The sequence below is a fragment of the Oncorhynchus mykiss genome, chromosome 28, assembly GCF_013265735.2.
Source record: "Oncorhynchus mykiss isolate Arlee chromosome 28, USDA_OmykA_1.1, whole genome shotgun sequence".
Classification (NCBI taxonomy): domain Eukaryota; kingdom Metazoa; phylum Chordata; class Actinopteri; order Salmoniformes; family Salmonidae; genus Oncorhynchus; species Oncorhynchus mykiss.
The window spans coordinates 42,150,691-42,165,717 of NC_048592.1; the positions used below are offsets into that span (position 1 = coordinate 42,150,691).

Genomic DNA, 15,027 nt, shown 5'->3' on the forward strand with positions numbered 1-15,027 from the left:
GGGTTAGTTTTGGGTTAGATTTGGGTTAGTTTTGGGATAGGAGCTAGGGTTAGTTTTGGGATAGGAGCTAGGGTTAGTTTTGGGATAGGAGCTAGGGTTAGTTTTGGGTTAAGAGCTAGGGTTAGTTTTGGGATAGGAGCTAGGGTTAGTTTTGGGTTAGATTTGGGTTAGTTTTGGGATAGGAGCTAGGGTTAGTTTTGGGATAGGAGCTAAGGTTAGTTTTGGGTTAGATTTGGGTTAGTTTTGGGTTAGGAACTAGGTTTAGTTTTGGGTTAGGAGCTAGGGTTAGTTTTGGGATAGGAGCTAGGGTTAGTTTTGGGTTAGATTTGGGTTAGTTTTGGGATAGGAGCTAGGGTTAGTTTTGGGATAGGAGCTAGGGTTAGATTTGGGTTAGGAGCTAGGGTTAGTTTTGGGTTAGGAGCTAGGGTTAGTTTTGGGTTAGGAACTAGGGTTAGTTTTGGGTTAGGAACTAGGGTTAGTTTTGGAATAGGAACTAGGGTTTGTTTTGGGTTAGGAGCTAGGGTTAGTTTTGGGTTAAGAGCTAGGGTTAGTTTTGGGTTAAGAGCTAGGGTTAGTTTTGGGTTAGGAGGTAGGGTTCATTTTGGGTTAGGAACTAGGGTTAGTTTTGTGTTAGTTTTGTGTTAGGAGCTAGGGTTAGTTTGCGGTTAAGAACTAGGGTCAGTTTTGGGTTAGGAGCTAGGGTTAGTTTTGGGTTAGGAACTAGGGTTGGTTTTGGGTTAGGAACTAGGGTTGGTTTTGGGTTAGGAACTAGGCTTGGTTTTGGGTTAATCTTGGGTTAGGAGCTAGGGTTAGTTTTGGGTTAATTGTGGGTTAGGAACTAGGGTTAGTTTTGGGTTAGGAACTAGGGTTGGTTTGGGTTAGGAGCTAGTGTAAGTTTTGGGTTAGGAGCTAGGGTTAGTTTTGGGTTAGCTTTGGGTTAGGAGCTAGGGTTAGTTTTGGGTTAGGAGCTAGGGTTAGTTTTGGGTTAAACCAAAACTAACCCTAGTTCCTAGCCCAAAACTAACCCTAGTTCCTTACCCAAAACTAACCCAGGCTCCTAACCCAAAACTAACCCTAGTTCCTAACCCAAAACTAACCCTAGCTCCTAACCCAAAACTAACCCTAGTTACTAACCCAAAACGAACCCTAGTTCCTAACCCAAAACTAACTCTAGCTCCTAACCCAAAATTATCCCTAGTTCCTATCCCAAAATTAACCCTAGTTCCTAACCCAAAACTAACTCTAGCTCCTAACCCAAAACTAACCCTAGCTCCTAACCCAAAATGAACCCTAGTTCCTAACCCAAAACTAACTCTAGCTCCTAACCCAAAACTAACCCTAGTTCCTAACCGAAAAAAACAAACCCTAGTTCCTAACCCAAAACTAACCCAAAACTAACTCTGGCTCCTAACCCAAAACTAACCCTACTAGGGTTAGTTTTGTGTTAGTTTTGGGTTAGGAGCTAGGGTGAGTTTTGGGTTAAGAGCTATTGTTGGTTTTGGGTTAGGAACTAGGGTTGGTTTTGGGTTAGTTTGGGGTTAGGAGCTAGGGTTAGTTTTTGGCTAGTTTTGGGTTAGGAACTAGGTTTAGTTTTGGGTTAGGAACTAGGGTTAGCTTTGGGTTAGGAGCTAGGGTTAGTTTTGGGTTAGGAGCTAGGGTTAGTTTTGGGTTAGCTTTGGGTTAGGAGCTAGGGTTAGTTTTGAGTTAGGAGCTAGGGTTAGTTTTGTGTTAAACCAAAACGAACCCTAGTTCCTAACCCAAAACTAACCCTAGTTCCTAACCCAAAACTAACCCTAGCTCCAAACCCAAAACGAACCCTAGTTCCTAACCGAAAACTAACCCTAGCTCAAAACCCAAAACTCACCCAAAACTAACCCTAGTTCCTAACCCAAAATGAACCCTAGTACCTAACCAAAAACTAACTCTAGCTCCTAACCCAAAATGAACCCTAGTTCCTAACCCAAAATGAACCCTAGTCCCTAACCCAAAACTAACCCTAGCTCCTACCCCAAAACTAACCCTAGTTCCTAACCCAAAACTAACCCTAGCTCCTAACCCAAAACTAACTCTAGTTCCTGACCAAAAACGAACCCTCGTTCCTAACCCAAAACTACCCCTAGCTCCTAACCCAAAACTAACCCTAGCTCCTAACCCAAAACTAGCCCTAGCTCCTAACCCAAAACTAACCCTAGCTCCTAACCCAAAACTAATCCTAGCTCCTAACCCAAAACTAACCCTAGCCCCTAACTCAAAACTAACCCTAGTTCCTAACCCAAGACTAACCCTAGCTCCTATCCCAAAACTAACCCTAGTTCCTAACCCAAAACTAACCCTAGTTCCTAACCAAAAACTAACCCTAGCTCCAAACCCAAAACTAACCCTAGCTCCTAACCCTAAACTAACCCTAGCTCCTAACCCCAAACTAACCCTAGTTCCTAACCCCAAACTAACCCTAGCTCCTGACCCAAAACTAACTCTAGTTCCTAACCAAAAACGAACCCTCGTTTCTAACCCAAAACTAACCCAAAACTAACCCTACCTCCTAACCAAAAACTAACCCTAGCTCCTAACCCAAAACTAACCCTAGCTCCTAACCCAAAACTAGCCCTAGCTCCTAACCCAAAACTAACCCTAGCTCCTAACCCAAATCTAATCCTAGCTCCTAACCCAAAACTAACCCTAGCCCCTAACTCAAAACTAACCCTAGTTCCTAACCCAAGACTAACCCTAGCTCCTATCCCAAAACTAACCCTAGTTCCTAACCCAAAACTAACCCTAGTTCCTAACCCAAAACTAACCCTAGCTCCAAACCCAAAACTAACCCTAGCTCCTAACCCCAAACTAACCCTAGTTCCTAACCGAAAACTAACCCTAGCTCCTAACCCTAGCCGCTAACCCAAAACTAACCCAAAATAACCCTAGCTCCTAACCTAAAACGAACCCTAGTTCCTAACCCAAAACTAACCCTAGCTCCTAACCCTAGCACCTAACCCAAAACTAACCCAAAACTAACCCTAGCTCCTAACCCAAAACAAACCCTAGTTCCTAACCCAAAATGAACCCTAGTTCCTAACCCCAAACTAACCCTAGTTCCTAACCCCAACTAACCCTAGTTCCTAACCCAAAACTAACCCTAGTTCCTAACCCAAAACTAACCCTAGCTCCTAACCCTAGCTCCTAACCCAAAACTAACCCAAAACTAACCCTAGCTCCTAACCCAAAATGAACCCTAGTTCCTAACCCAAAACTAACCCTAGTTCCTAACCCAAAACTAACCCTAGCTCCTAACCCAAAACTAACCCTAGCTCCTAACCCAAAACTAACCCTAGTCCCTAACCCAAAACTAACCCTAGTTCCTAACCCAAAACTAACCCTAGTTCCTAACCCAAAACTAACCCTAGCTCCTAACCCAAAACAAACACACACACACACACACACACACACAATGCAGCTTCCAAACAGCCCTCCCACTCTCCTTTTTCTCTCCCTCTCTTCTTTCTCTCTTTCCCCTCTCTCCCTCTCTCTTCTTTCTCTCTTTCCCCCCTCTCTCTCTCTCTCTCTCTCTCTCTCCCTCTCTCCTTTGTCTCTTCCCCTCTCTCTCTCTCTCCCTCTCTCCTTTCTCTCTTACCCCTCTCTCTTCCTTTCTCATTTTCACTTTCCCCCCTCTCTCTCTCTCTTCTTTCTGTCTTACTCGTCTCTCACTCCCTTGTTCTCTGACTCTTGCTTCCCTCTCTCTCCCCTTTCTCCCTCGACCTCCACCCGTCTCTCCACTCTGTAAACATATTTTTCTCTCTGAAACTGTGTTCTTAATGGAAACTCTGAGTTTAGGCCAGATTCCCTCTGTAGTCTCACAGTCTACACACACACACACACACACACACACACACACACACACACACACACACACACACACACACACACACACACACACACACACACCCCAACCCCCAAACACTCTCGACATACCCAACTCCCAACTCCTCCTCCTCGCTTCCTTTCAAAACCACAAGGTGGCACTCTAACTCTTTCTGGGAGTCACAACCTCTCTCTCTCCCACCCCCCTCCCCCTCTATTTCCCTCTCTCTCTCTCTCTCTCTCTCTCTCTCTCTCTCTCTCTCTCTCTCTCTCTCTCTCCCTCTCTCCTTCTCTCTTCCATGTCAGGTCAGATCTGGACACTGAAGTAAAACAGATGTCTTGAAACTCTTCCCTCTTGCCCTCAGCAACATAGTCACACACACACACACACACACACACACACACGCTAGAGCGAGAGAGAGAGAGAGCAAGATAGAGAGTTATTTCATTAAACATTGGCTAAAATATATATACAAAAGAAGGACAGTAGCGTTTGCCATCTGTTTTTCATAGTGTACTTAGACTGAATGTGTGATATTGATATAACATGATTGCACTGTGTAGACCTATGTTACACCAGGTGTAACGTATTTACTAGGAAATAAATTACATTATTTACTAGGAAGGCTGTCAAAACAAAACTGCAATCAAGCACAAGTTGATTTTCCCTCTTCCAGATGTTTGCCATAAGGTCCCTTAGACACTGGGAGAGGCTGACTGAATCACCACTAAAACGAAATAAAGACGTCACAACATCAAGCTACAGATGTCGGTCTATACGAATAGTGTGTTTCTTATGTAGATATGCATGGGCGTTGGACCCTGCAATCTGGATCATAGCATAGTTACTGCGTGAAATGTACTTTCTTCTGAAGAGGAAGGCGCGTAAACTCCTCTTCTTCCTCCCTCCTCTTTGCGAGGCGTTCCATGTGCTGGTGCTCTGCTGCGCGCTCCCGTGTTGGCTCGGGGTTTTAACTGACTAACGGAATTAGAACATTGACTGAGCTCCGGTTTCATCCATCTTCTGAAGTTCAGTTCGGAGGTTCGGGTTGGAGACGGTTGGGAGTGTTTTGGGTTTGAAAGTATAGTTTTAACCGAATAAAGGCATGGAGGCTCATGGAGTTCTCTCTCTGCTGTGCGTTGCGCTGTGCGCTGGGGCGCTCGCACAGCAGACCGACAGACCCAAGTTCTGGGGTGAGTTTATAAAGTTTGTTTCTAGATAAGAAACGGATTTATTGTTCCTGGTTGTCCAAGTATTGTATGTCTATGTATGCTATGTAATTAATAAGGAACTAAACAAGCTCTGTGGGATGAGAAACAAGTTAGAAACCACGGAGAACGAACGAGAGAGCGAAAATCGGGATGGTTTCTGGCGTGTCTCTGCGTCTTGGCCAGATGTTGCGTTAGAAGTTTAACAAACAGCCTGTAGGAGCTACAGAGAGCTTAGTAAAATAGACTATGCTTAAATCATATATTAGGCCGTGCCTAAACTAGCAGAAATGCTGAGCTGGTTTGGTCGTTGGTCCTACTGTATGTAGTTAGGCTACAGTCTATCTAGCTCTCACAGCTGCATATTATGCTTAGAGTGGGATAATTAAAATGTTACCCACAGCCTAACTTACCACTTAGGGGAGTGAAACTGACCTTAGGGGTAATCAATCACTCAATCAATCTGTGTAAATTGCTGGGATTTGAATTTAAATCCTATGCAGGATGCAAAATCATAATATTTCTGAGGTTGTTGATTGAATTGAGGCCTTAGTCTAAACATATTGTAGTTGAAATATTACTTTTATTTTGTTATTCGAAGTTGTACAATTTAGTACAAATTGCTACAACAGTTTTGTGCTTTACATTTTTCTTTTACCCTTTTAGTGTGACTTTATGACCAGCTTCATTACATTGGTGGCAGCAGTGGGATATAGGCTTAACGCAATAAACTATAGTATATATTATAGCATCTCTCTCTCTCTCTCTCTCTCTCTCTCTCTCTCTCTCTCTCTCTGTTACGGTGCGTGAATGAGGACCCAAAAGCGAATCAACTTAAACAGAGCTTCTTTAATTACCAAACATAGGTAGGCTCAGATGGACCGGCAGATTCCGACAGGACAGGACAAGGTTACAGCAAACATGACGGCAGTCTGGTTCAGGCATGAATGACACAAACAAACAAGAATCCGACAAGGACAGGAGCAGAAACAGAGAGAGATATAGGGACCTAATCAGAGGGAAAAAGGGAACAGGTGGGGAACGGGGTGAATGGGTAGTTAGAGGAGACAAGGGACAGCTGGGGGAAAGCGGGGGAGAAAAGGTAACCTAACACGACCAGCAGAGGGAGACAGGGTGAAGGGAAAGGACAGAGACAAGACAACATGACAGTACATGACAGTACCCCCCCACTCACCGAGCGCCTCCTGGCGCACTCGAGGAGGAAACCTGGCGGCAACGGAGGAAATCATCAATCAGCGCACGGTCCAGCACGTCCCGAGAGGGAACCCAACTCCTCTCCTCAGGACCGTACCCCTCCCAGTCAACTAGGTACTGATGACCACGGCCCCGAGGACGCATGTCCAAGATTTTACGGACCCTGTAGATAGGTGCGCCCTCGACAAGGATGGGGGGGGGGGGGGGGAAGACGAGCGGGGGCGCGAAGAACGGGCTTAACACAGGAGACATGGAAGACCGGGTGGACGCGACGAAGATATCGCGGAAGAAGAAGTCGCACTGCGACAGGATTAATGACCTGAGAGATACGGAATGGACCAATGAACCGCGGGGTCAACTTGCGAGAAGCCGTCTTAAGGGGAAGGTTCTGAGTGGAGAGCCAAACTCTCTGACCGCGACAATATCTAGGGCTCTTCGTTCTACGCTTATTAGCAGCTCTCACAGTCTGCGCCCTATAACGGCAAAGTGCAGACCTGACCCTCTTCCAGGTGCGCTCGCAACGTTGGACAAAAGCCTGAGCGGAGGGGACGCTGGACTCGGCGAACTGAGATGAGAACAACGGAGGCTGGTACCCGAGGCTACTCTGAAAAGGAGATAGCCCGGTCGCAGACGAAGGAAGCGAGTTGTGGGCGTATTCTGCCCAGGGGAGCTGTTCTGACCAAGACGCAGGGTTGCGAAAAGAAAGACTGCGTAAGATGCGACCAATAGTCTGATTGGCCCGTTCTGCTTGACCGTTAGACTGGGGGTGAAAGCCGGAAGAGAGACTGACGGAAGCCCCAATCAAACGGCAAAACTCCCTCCAAAATTGAGACGTGAATTGCGGACCTCTGTCCGAAACGACGTCTGACGGAAGGCCATGAATTCTGAAAACATTCTCGATGATGATTTGTGCCGTCTCTTTAGCAGAAGGAAGCTTAGCAAGGGGAATGAAATGAGCCGCCTTAGAGAACCTATCGACAACCGTAAGAATAACAGTCTTCCCCGCTGACGAAGGCAGTCCGGTGACAAAATCTAAGGCGATGTGAGACCACGGTCGAGAGGGAATAGGAAGCGGCCTGAGACGGCCGGCAGGAGGAGAGTTACCGGACTTAGTCTGCGCGCAGACCGAACAAGCAGCCACGAAACGACGCGTGTCATGCTCCCGGGTGGGCCACCAGAAACGCTGGCGAATGGAAGCAAGCGTACCCCGAACGCCAGGGTGGCCGGCTAACTTGGCAGAGTGAGCCCACTGAAGAACGGCCAGACGAGTAGGAACGGGAACGAAAAGAAGGTTCCTAGGACAAGCGCGCGGCGACGGAGTTTGAGTGAGTGCTTGCTTTACCTGCCTCTCAATTCCCCAGACAGTCAACCCGACAACACGCCCCTCAGGGAGAATCCCCTCGGGGTCAGTGGAGGCTACTGAAGAACTGAAGAGACGAGACAAAGCATCAGGCTTGGTGTTCTTAGAGCCCGGACGATAAGAAATCACGAACTCGAAACGAGCGAAAAACAGCGCCCAACGCGCCTGACGCGCATTAAGTCGTTTGGCAGAACGGATGTACTCAAGGTTCCTATGGTCAGTCCAAACGACAAAAGGAACGGTCGCCCCCTCCAACCACTGTCGCCATTCGCCTAGGGCTAACCGGATGGCGAGCAGTTCGCGGTTACCCACATCATAGTTACGTTCCGACGGCGACAGGCGATGAGAAAAATACGCGCATGGGTGGACCTTGTCGTCAGAGAGGGAGCGCTGAGAAAGGATGGCTCCCACTCCCACCTCTGACGCGTCAACCTCGACAACGAACTGTCTAGAGACGTCAGGTGTAACAAGGATAGGAGCGGATGTAAAACGATTCTTGAGGAGATCAAAAGCTCCCTGGGCGGAAACGGACCACTTAAAGCACGTCTTGACAGAAGTAAGGGCTGTGAGAGGAGCTGCCACCTGACCGAAATTACGGATGAAACGACGATAGAAGTTCGCGAAGCCGAGAAAGCGCTGCAGCTCGACGCGTGACTTAGGGACGGGCCAATCAATGACAGCTTGGACCTTAGCGGGATCCATCTTAATGCCTTCAGCGGAAATAACAGAACCGAGAAATGTGACGGAGGAGGCATGAAAAGTGCACTTCTCAGCCTTCACAAAAAGACAATTCTCTAAAAGGCGCTGGAGGACACGTCGAACGTGCTGAACATGAATCTGGAGTGACGGTGAAAAAATCAGGATATCGTCAAGGTAAACGAAAACAAAGATGTTCAGCATGTCTCTCAGGACATCATTGACTAATGCCTGAAAGACAGCTGGAGCGTTAGCGAGGCCGAAAGGAAGAACCCGGTATTCAAAGTGCCCTAACGGAGTGTTAAACGCCGTCTTCCACTCGTCCCCCTCCCTGATGCGCACGAGATGGTAAGCGTTACGAAGGTCCAACTTAGTGAAAAACCTGGCTCCCTGCAGGATCTCGAAGGCTGAAGACATAAGAGGAAGCGGATAACGATTCTTCACTGTTATGTCATTCAGCCCTCGATAATCTATGCAGGGGCGCAGAGACCCGTCCTTCTTCTTGACAAAAAAAAACCCCGCTCCGGCGGGAGAGGAGGAGGGGACTATGGTACCGGCGTCAAGAGCTACAGACAAATAATCCTCGAGAGCCTTACGTTCGGGAGCCGACAGAGAGTATAGTCTACCCCGGGGGGGGGTGGTTCCCGGAAGGAGATCAATACTACAATCATACGACCGGTGTGGAGGAAGAGAGGTGGCCCTGGACCGACTGAACACCGTGCGCAGATCGTGATATTCCTCCGGCACCCCTGTCAAATCACCAGGCTCCTCCTGTGAAGAAGAGACAGAGGAAACAGGAGGGATAGCAGACATTAAACATTTCACATGACAAGAGACGTTCCAGGAGAGGATAGAATTACTAGACCAATTAATGGAAGGATTATGACAAACTAGCCAGGGATGGCCCAAAACAACAGGTGTAAACGGTGAACGAAAAATTAAAAAAGAAATGGTTTCACTATGATTACCAGAAACAGTGAGGGTTAAAGGTAGCGTCTCACGCTGAATCCTGGGGAGAGGACTACCATCCAGGGCGAACAAGGCCGTGGGCTCCTTTAACTGTCTGAGAGGAATGTCATGTTCCCGAGCCCAGGTCTCGTCCATAAAACAGCCCTCCGCCCCAGAGTCTATTAAGGCACTGCAGGAAGCTGACGAACCGGTCCAGCGTAGATGGACCGACAAGGTAGTGCAGGATCTTGAAGGAGAGACAGGAGTAGTAGCGCTCACCAGTAGCCCTCCGCTTACTGACGAGCTCTGGCCTTTTACTGGACATGAAGTGACAAAATGACCAGCGGCACCGCAATAGAGACAGAGGCGGTTGGTGATTCTCCGTTCCCTCTCCTTAGTCGAGATGCGGATACCTCCCAGCTGCATGGGCTCAGCACCCGAGCCGGCAGAGGAAGATGGTAGTGATGCGGAGAGGGAGGCGACGGAGAGCGCGAGCTCCTTTCCACGAGCTCGGTGACGAAGATCAACCCGTCGCTCAATGCGAATAGCGAGTTCAATCAAGGAATCCACGCTGGAAGGAACCTCCCGGGAGAGAATCTCATCCTTTACCTCTGCGCGGAAACCCTCCAGAAGACGAGCGAGCAAGGCCGGCTCGTTCCAGCCACTGGAGACAGCAAGAGTGCGAAACTCAATAGAGTAGTCTGTTATGGATCGATTGCCTTGACATAGGGAAGACAGGGCCCTGGAAGCCTCCTCCCCAAAAACAGATCGATCAAAAACCCGTATCATCTCCTCCTTAAAGTCTTGATACTGGTTAGTACACTCAGCCCTTGCCTCCCAGATTGCCGTGCCCCACTCACGAGCCCGTCCAATAAGGAGAGATATGACGTAGGCGACACGAGCAGTGCTCCTGGAGTAAGTGTTGGGCTGGAGAGAAAACACAATATCACACTGGGTGAGGAACGAGCGGCATTCAGTGGGCTCCCCAGAGTAACACGGCGGGTTATTGATTCTGGGCTCCGGAGATTCGAAAGCCCTGGAAGTGGCCGGTGGATCGAGGCGGAGATGGTGAACCTGTTCTGTGAGGTTGGAGACTTGGGTGGCCAGGGTCTCAACGGCATGTCGAGCAGCAGACAATTCCTGCTTGTGTCTGCCTAGCATCGCTCCCTGGATCTCGACGGCTGAGTGGAGAGGATCCGAAGTCGCTGGGTCCATTCTTGGTCGGATTCTTCTGTTACGGTGCGTGAATGAGGACCCAAAAGCGAATCAACTTAAACAGAGCTTCTTTAATTACCAAACATAGGTAGGCTCAGATGGACCGGCAGATTCCGACAGGACAGGACAAGGTTACAGCAAACATGACGGCAGTCTGGTTCAGGCATGAATGACACAAACAAACAAGAATCCGACAAGGACAGGAGCAGAAACAGAGAGAGATATAGGGACCTAATCAGAGGGAAAAAGGGAACAGGTGGGGAACGGGGTGAATGGGTAGTTAGAGGAGACAAGGGACAGCTGGGGGAAAGCGGGGGAGAAAAGGTAACCTAACACGACCAGCAGAGGGAGACAGGGTGAAGGGAAAGGACAGAGACAAGACAACATGACAGTACATGACACTCTCTCTCTCTCTCTCTCTCTCTCTCTCTCATATATATATATATATATATATATATATATATATATATATATATATATATATATATATATATAGCAGTGGGATATAGGCCTGCTTAACTCAATAGTTGGCAACCAGCTAGTTGCCAGCGTAACGGATGTGAAACGGCTAGCTAGTAAGCGTTTCAATCGGTGACGTCACTTGCTCTGAGACCTTGAAGTAGTGGTTCCCTTTGCTCTGCAAGGGCCGCGGCTTTTGTGGAGCGATGGGTGATGATGCTTCGAAGGTGACTGTTGGCGTGTGCAGAGCGTCCCTGGTTCGAGCCCAGGGCGGGGCGAAGGGACGGACGTAAAATCTATACTGTTACACCAGCTGAGCCGGATCACTCTCATTTTCCCAACCAGTCCTGAGATTCGAACCGGCAACCCAGGGTTGTGATGGAGCTCATATAATTAAAGATGGACTTTATGATAACTCTGACTTGTGTGTGGTTTGCTCTCATGATTTGGTAAATACAGGAAATTTCCACGACAAACAGTAATATTTTATACACACATGACGGGGTGTAAAATAAGCAAATCATTTCTGATGAAAAAACACAAATGTGAAAAATTGGTGGGTATAGCATTGTGTAAATAACCTCTCCAAATTTTTATTTTATTTTACCTTTATTTAACTAGGCAAGTCGGTTAAAGAACAAATTCTTATTTTCAATGAAGGCCTATGAACAGTGGGTTAACTGCCTGTTCAGGGGCAGAACGACAGATTTGTACCTTGTCAGCTCAGGGATTTGAACTAGCTCTAACCACTAGGCTACCCTGCCGCCCCATATACAGGTGTCAGGTCTTGGTTTCTGTTGAAGATATTTCCTATGTTCATGTTTACTTCGGTGTGTGTTCAGAGTGTCCGGTGGACCTGTTCTTTGTGCTGGACACGTCTGAGAGTGTTGCTCTGAGGGCCAAACCTCCCAACTTCTACATCGACCAGATCAAGAGCTTTACTGAACGCTTCATCATGGAGCTCAAGGATATGTAAGATACACACACACACACACACACACACACACACACACACACACACACACACACACACACACACACACACACATACACACACACACACACACACTATGACTGTCGATTACGGAACACTGATACTACTTGATGAGTACAATGTGTCCATTTGCAAAAATGGTGCCTTGTTTGGATGACCCAACTGCTGGGTTGAAGGCTTTGGGTAACTTAATTGGGTTGTTTCTTTAAAAGGAGCAAGTGTGGGTTGTTGACGCTGGGTTATTAAGATATGGCCCAGTGGGTCAGATCAGAAGACTGGAGGTGTATCATGGTAGGGGCGTGGCTTTCAGATAGTTATTTTTGGTCTCCTGTGAGAGTAAATGTAAATCTGTTTATCCCTGTTGTATTTTTAAGGTTCAACACTGACACTTTTGTAGCTTTAATTAAGCTTAAACAAATGTATGAGTTCCTCAAAAGCTTATGACTATACCAATGTTGGGATAGTTATGACTTTGTTACAAAATGTTGTTTTTGAGCAATGTAAAATGATTCATATTGTATTAGAATATGTAATATGCACAAATATTCAGGGTTTTTTAAATTTGCAATGTTAAAATTAACATGATGGAACAGGAATGACATTTACTCTCACAGGTGGCCAAAAACAACTATCTGAAAGCCACGCCCCTAATATGCTGGCTTCCTGAAAATAACCTATGGATTAGATTAAAAAAGACCCAGCTGCTGGGTCAACCCAGCATGAAAATGAATGTAAACCCAAATGTTGGATAAATTAATCCATGTTTGTGTAATCCAAACCAATATGTTGGATTATTCACAAAACCCAACCCTTGAAGGGTTCTTTGGCTGTCCCCATAAGGGAACCTTTTGAATAACAATTTTTTGGTTGCAACTATAACGATTCTGGTTCCAAGTAGGACCCTCTAGAGTTCCATGTAGCTCCATTTCTACAGAGGGTTCTACATGGAACCCAAAATAGTTTTACCTGGAACCCATAATAGCATTTACTATGGGGACAGCATTTACTATGGGGACAGCATTTACTATGGGGACAGCATTTACTATGGGGACAGCATTTACTATGGGGACAGCATTTATTATGGGGACAGCATTTATTATGGGGACAGCATTTACTATGGGGACAGCATTTACTATGGGGACAGCATTTACTATGGGGACAGCATTTACTATGGGGACAGCATTTACTATGGGGACAGCATTTACTATGGGGACAGCATTTTGGAACCATTTTTTCTAAAATTTTAAGTCCTTTTATAGGTAGATCCTGTTATAGGTAGGTCCTGTAGGTCCTGTTATAGGTAGATCCTGTTATAGGTAGGTTCTGTTATAGGTAGGTCCTGTAGGTCCTGTCATAGGTAGGTCCTGTAGGTCCTGTTATAGGTAGATCCTGTTATAGGTAGGTTCTGTTATAGGTAGGTCCTGTAGGTCCTGTCATAGGTAGGTCCTGTAGGTCCTGTTATAGGTAGATCTTGTTATAGGTAGGTCCTGTTATAGGTAGGTTCTGTTATAGGTAGGTCCTGTAGGTCTTGTTATAGGTAGGTCCTGTTATAGGTAGGTCTTGTTATATGTAGGTCCTGTTATAGGTAGGTCCTGTTATAGGTAGGTCCTGTTATAGTTAGGTCCTGTAGGTCCTGTTATAGGTAGGTCCTGTAGGTCCTGTTTGAGACTTACTGTAATGGTAAAAGTAATTTACCTGTAGTTACATTGTTTTGTGTGATTTGACATATCTATTTCTCTCTCTGTCTAATATCCTTGTTGCTAGGCGCCAGCCATGTGACCGCTCCCTGACTTGGAACTCCGGAGCGCTGCACTACTCTGATGAGATCATCTTAGTGCGCCAGCTGAGTGACATCGCCACCGAGCGACAGGCGCTCATCAGTGACATCAAAGGCATCAGCTACATCGGCAAGGGAACACACACTGACTGTGCCATCAAGAGAGGCATCGCTGAGCTGCTCATAGGGTAACACACACACACACTCATATATTGTTAGAAATGCTCATGTGGGTGGCGTAGTGGTCTAAGGCACTGCGTCGCAGTGCTGGCTGTTTCCACCAGGGATTCTGGGTGGAGACCAGGCTCTGTCGCAGCCGGCCGCGACCGGTAGGCCCATGTGGCGGCACACAATTGGCCCAGCATCGTCTGGGTTAGGGAGGGTTTGGCCAGCAGGGATATCCTTGTCTCATCGCGCAGTAGCGACTCCTGTGGCAGGCTGGGCGTAGTGCACGCTAACCAGGTCGCCAGGTGTACGGGGTTTCCTCCGACACATTGGTGCGTCTGGCTTCCGGGTTGGATGGGCCTTGTGTCAAGAAGCAGTGCGGCTTGGTTGGGGTTGTGCTTCGAAAGACGCATGGCTCATGACCTTCGCCTCTCCCGAGTCTGTGTGGGAGTTGCAGCGATGAGATAACTACCAACTAACTAAGTAACGCTCCCTAATTGCCCTCTGACCACACTGGCCCCTCCCAATGGTTTTTCATTCTCCTTCCTTCACTGTGTGTGTGTTCAGGGGCTCCCACTACCAGGAGAATAAGTACATCGTCGTGGTGACGGACGGTCATCCTCTAACAGGTTACAAGGAGCCCTGTGGGGGGATACAGGAAGCTGCCAATGAGGCCAGGCAACACGGGGTTAAAGTCTTCTCTGTCGCCATATCACCTGACCAGGAGGTATGACACACACACACACACACACACACACACACACACACACACACACACACACACACACACACACACACACACACACACACACACACACACACACACATAGACCTAACCCTTTTAACCTGACCATGAGGTATGATATCATTGTAGCAGAGGTAGGTAACATCGTCTGACTCCTAAGGACTTGCATTGGCTCTCTGAGCTTTAAGGCAGAGGCTTTAGCTAGGTGGACTAACACGGAACCCAAACCGGCTGCTCTCGTGCGTCATCATGCATACATTTATTTTGCCCCCCCCCCACACCAAACGCAATCACAACACGCAGGTTAAAATATCAAAACAAACTCTGAACCAATTACATTAATTTGGGGACACGTTGAAAAGCATTTAACATTATGGCAATTTAGCTAG

The 15,027-nt window shown here is 47.3% G+C and overlaps 1 protein-coding gene across 3 annotated transcripts in view; it reads left to right on the plus strand.

The window, feature by feature from the left end:
- The first annotated feature begins 4,650 nt into the window (after positions 1–4,650).
- The window catches only part of col6a1 (collagen, type VI, alpha 1), a 71,029-nt gene continuing 60,652 nt past the window's right edge, over positions 4,651–15,027 (plus strand). Inside the window, exons 1-4 of one of the 3 annotated variants that reach the window (XM_036966989.1) lie at positions 4,651–5,049; positions 11,800–11,929; positions 13,716–13,916; positions 14,461–14,620. In XM_036966989.1, the coding sequence (XP_036822884.1) occupies positions 4,962–5,049; positions 11,800–11,929; positions 13,716–13,916; positions 14,461–14,620 (579 nt within the window). In that variant the 5' untranslated portion in view covers positions 4,651–4,961. The remainder of the gene's footprint in view (positions 5,050–11,799; positions 11,930–13,715; positions 13,917–14,460; positions 14,621–15,027) is intronic. The other 2 variants (XM_036966988.1, XM_036966987.1) reach the window with 2 other exon arrangements.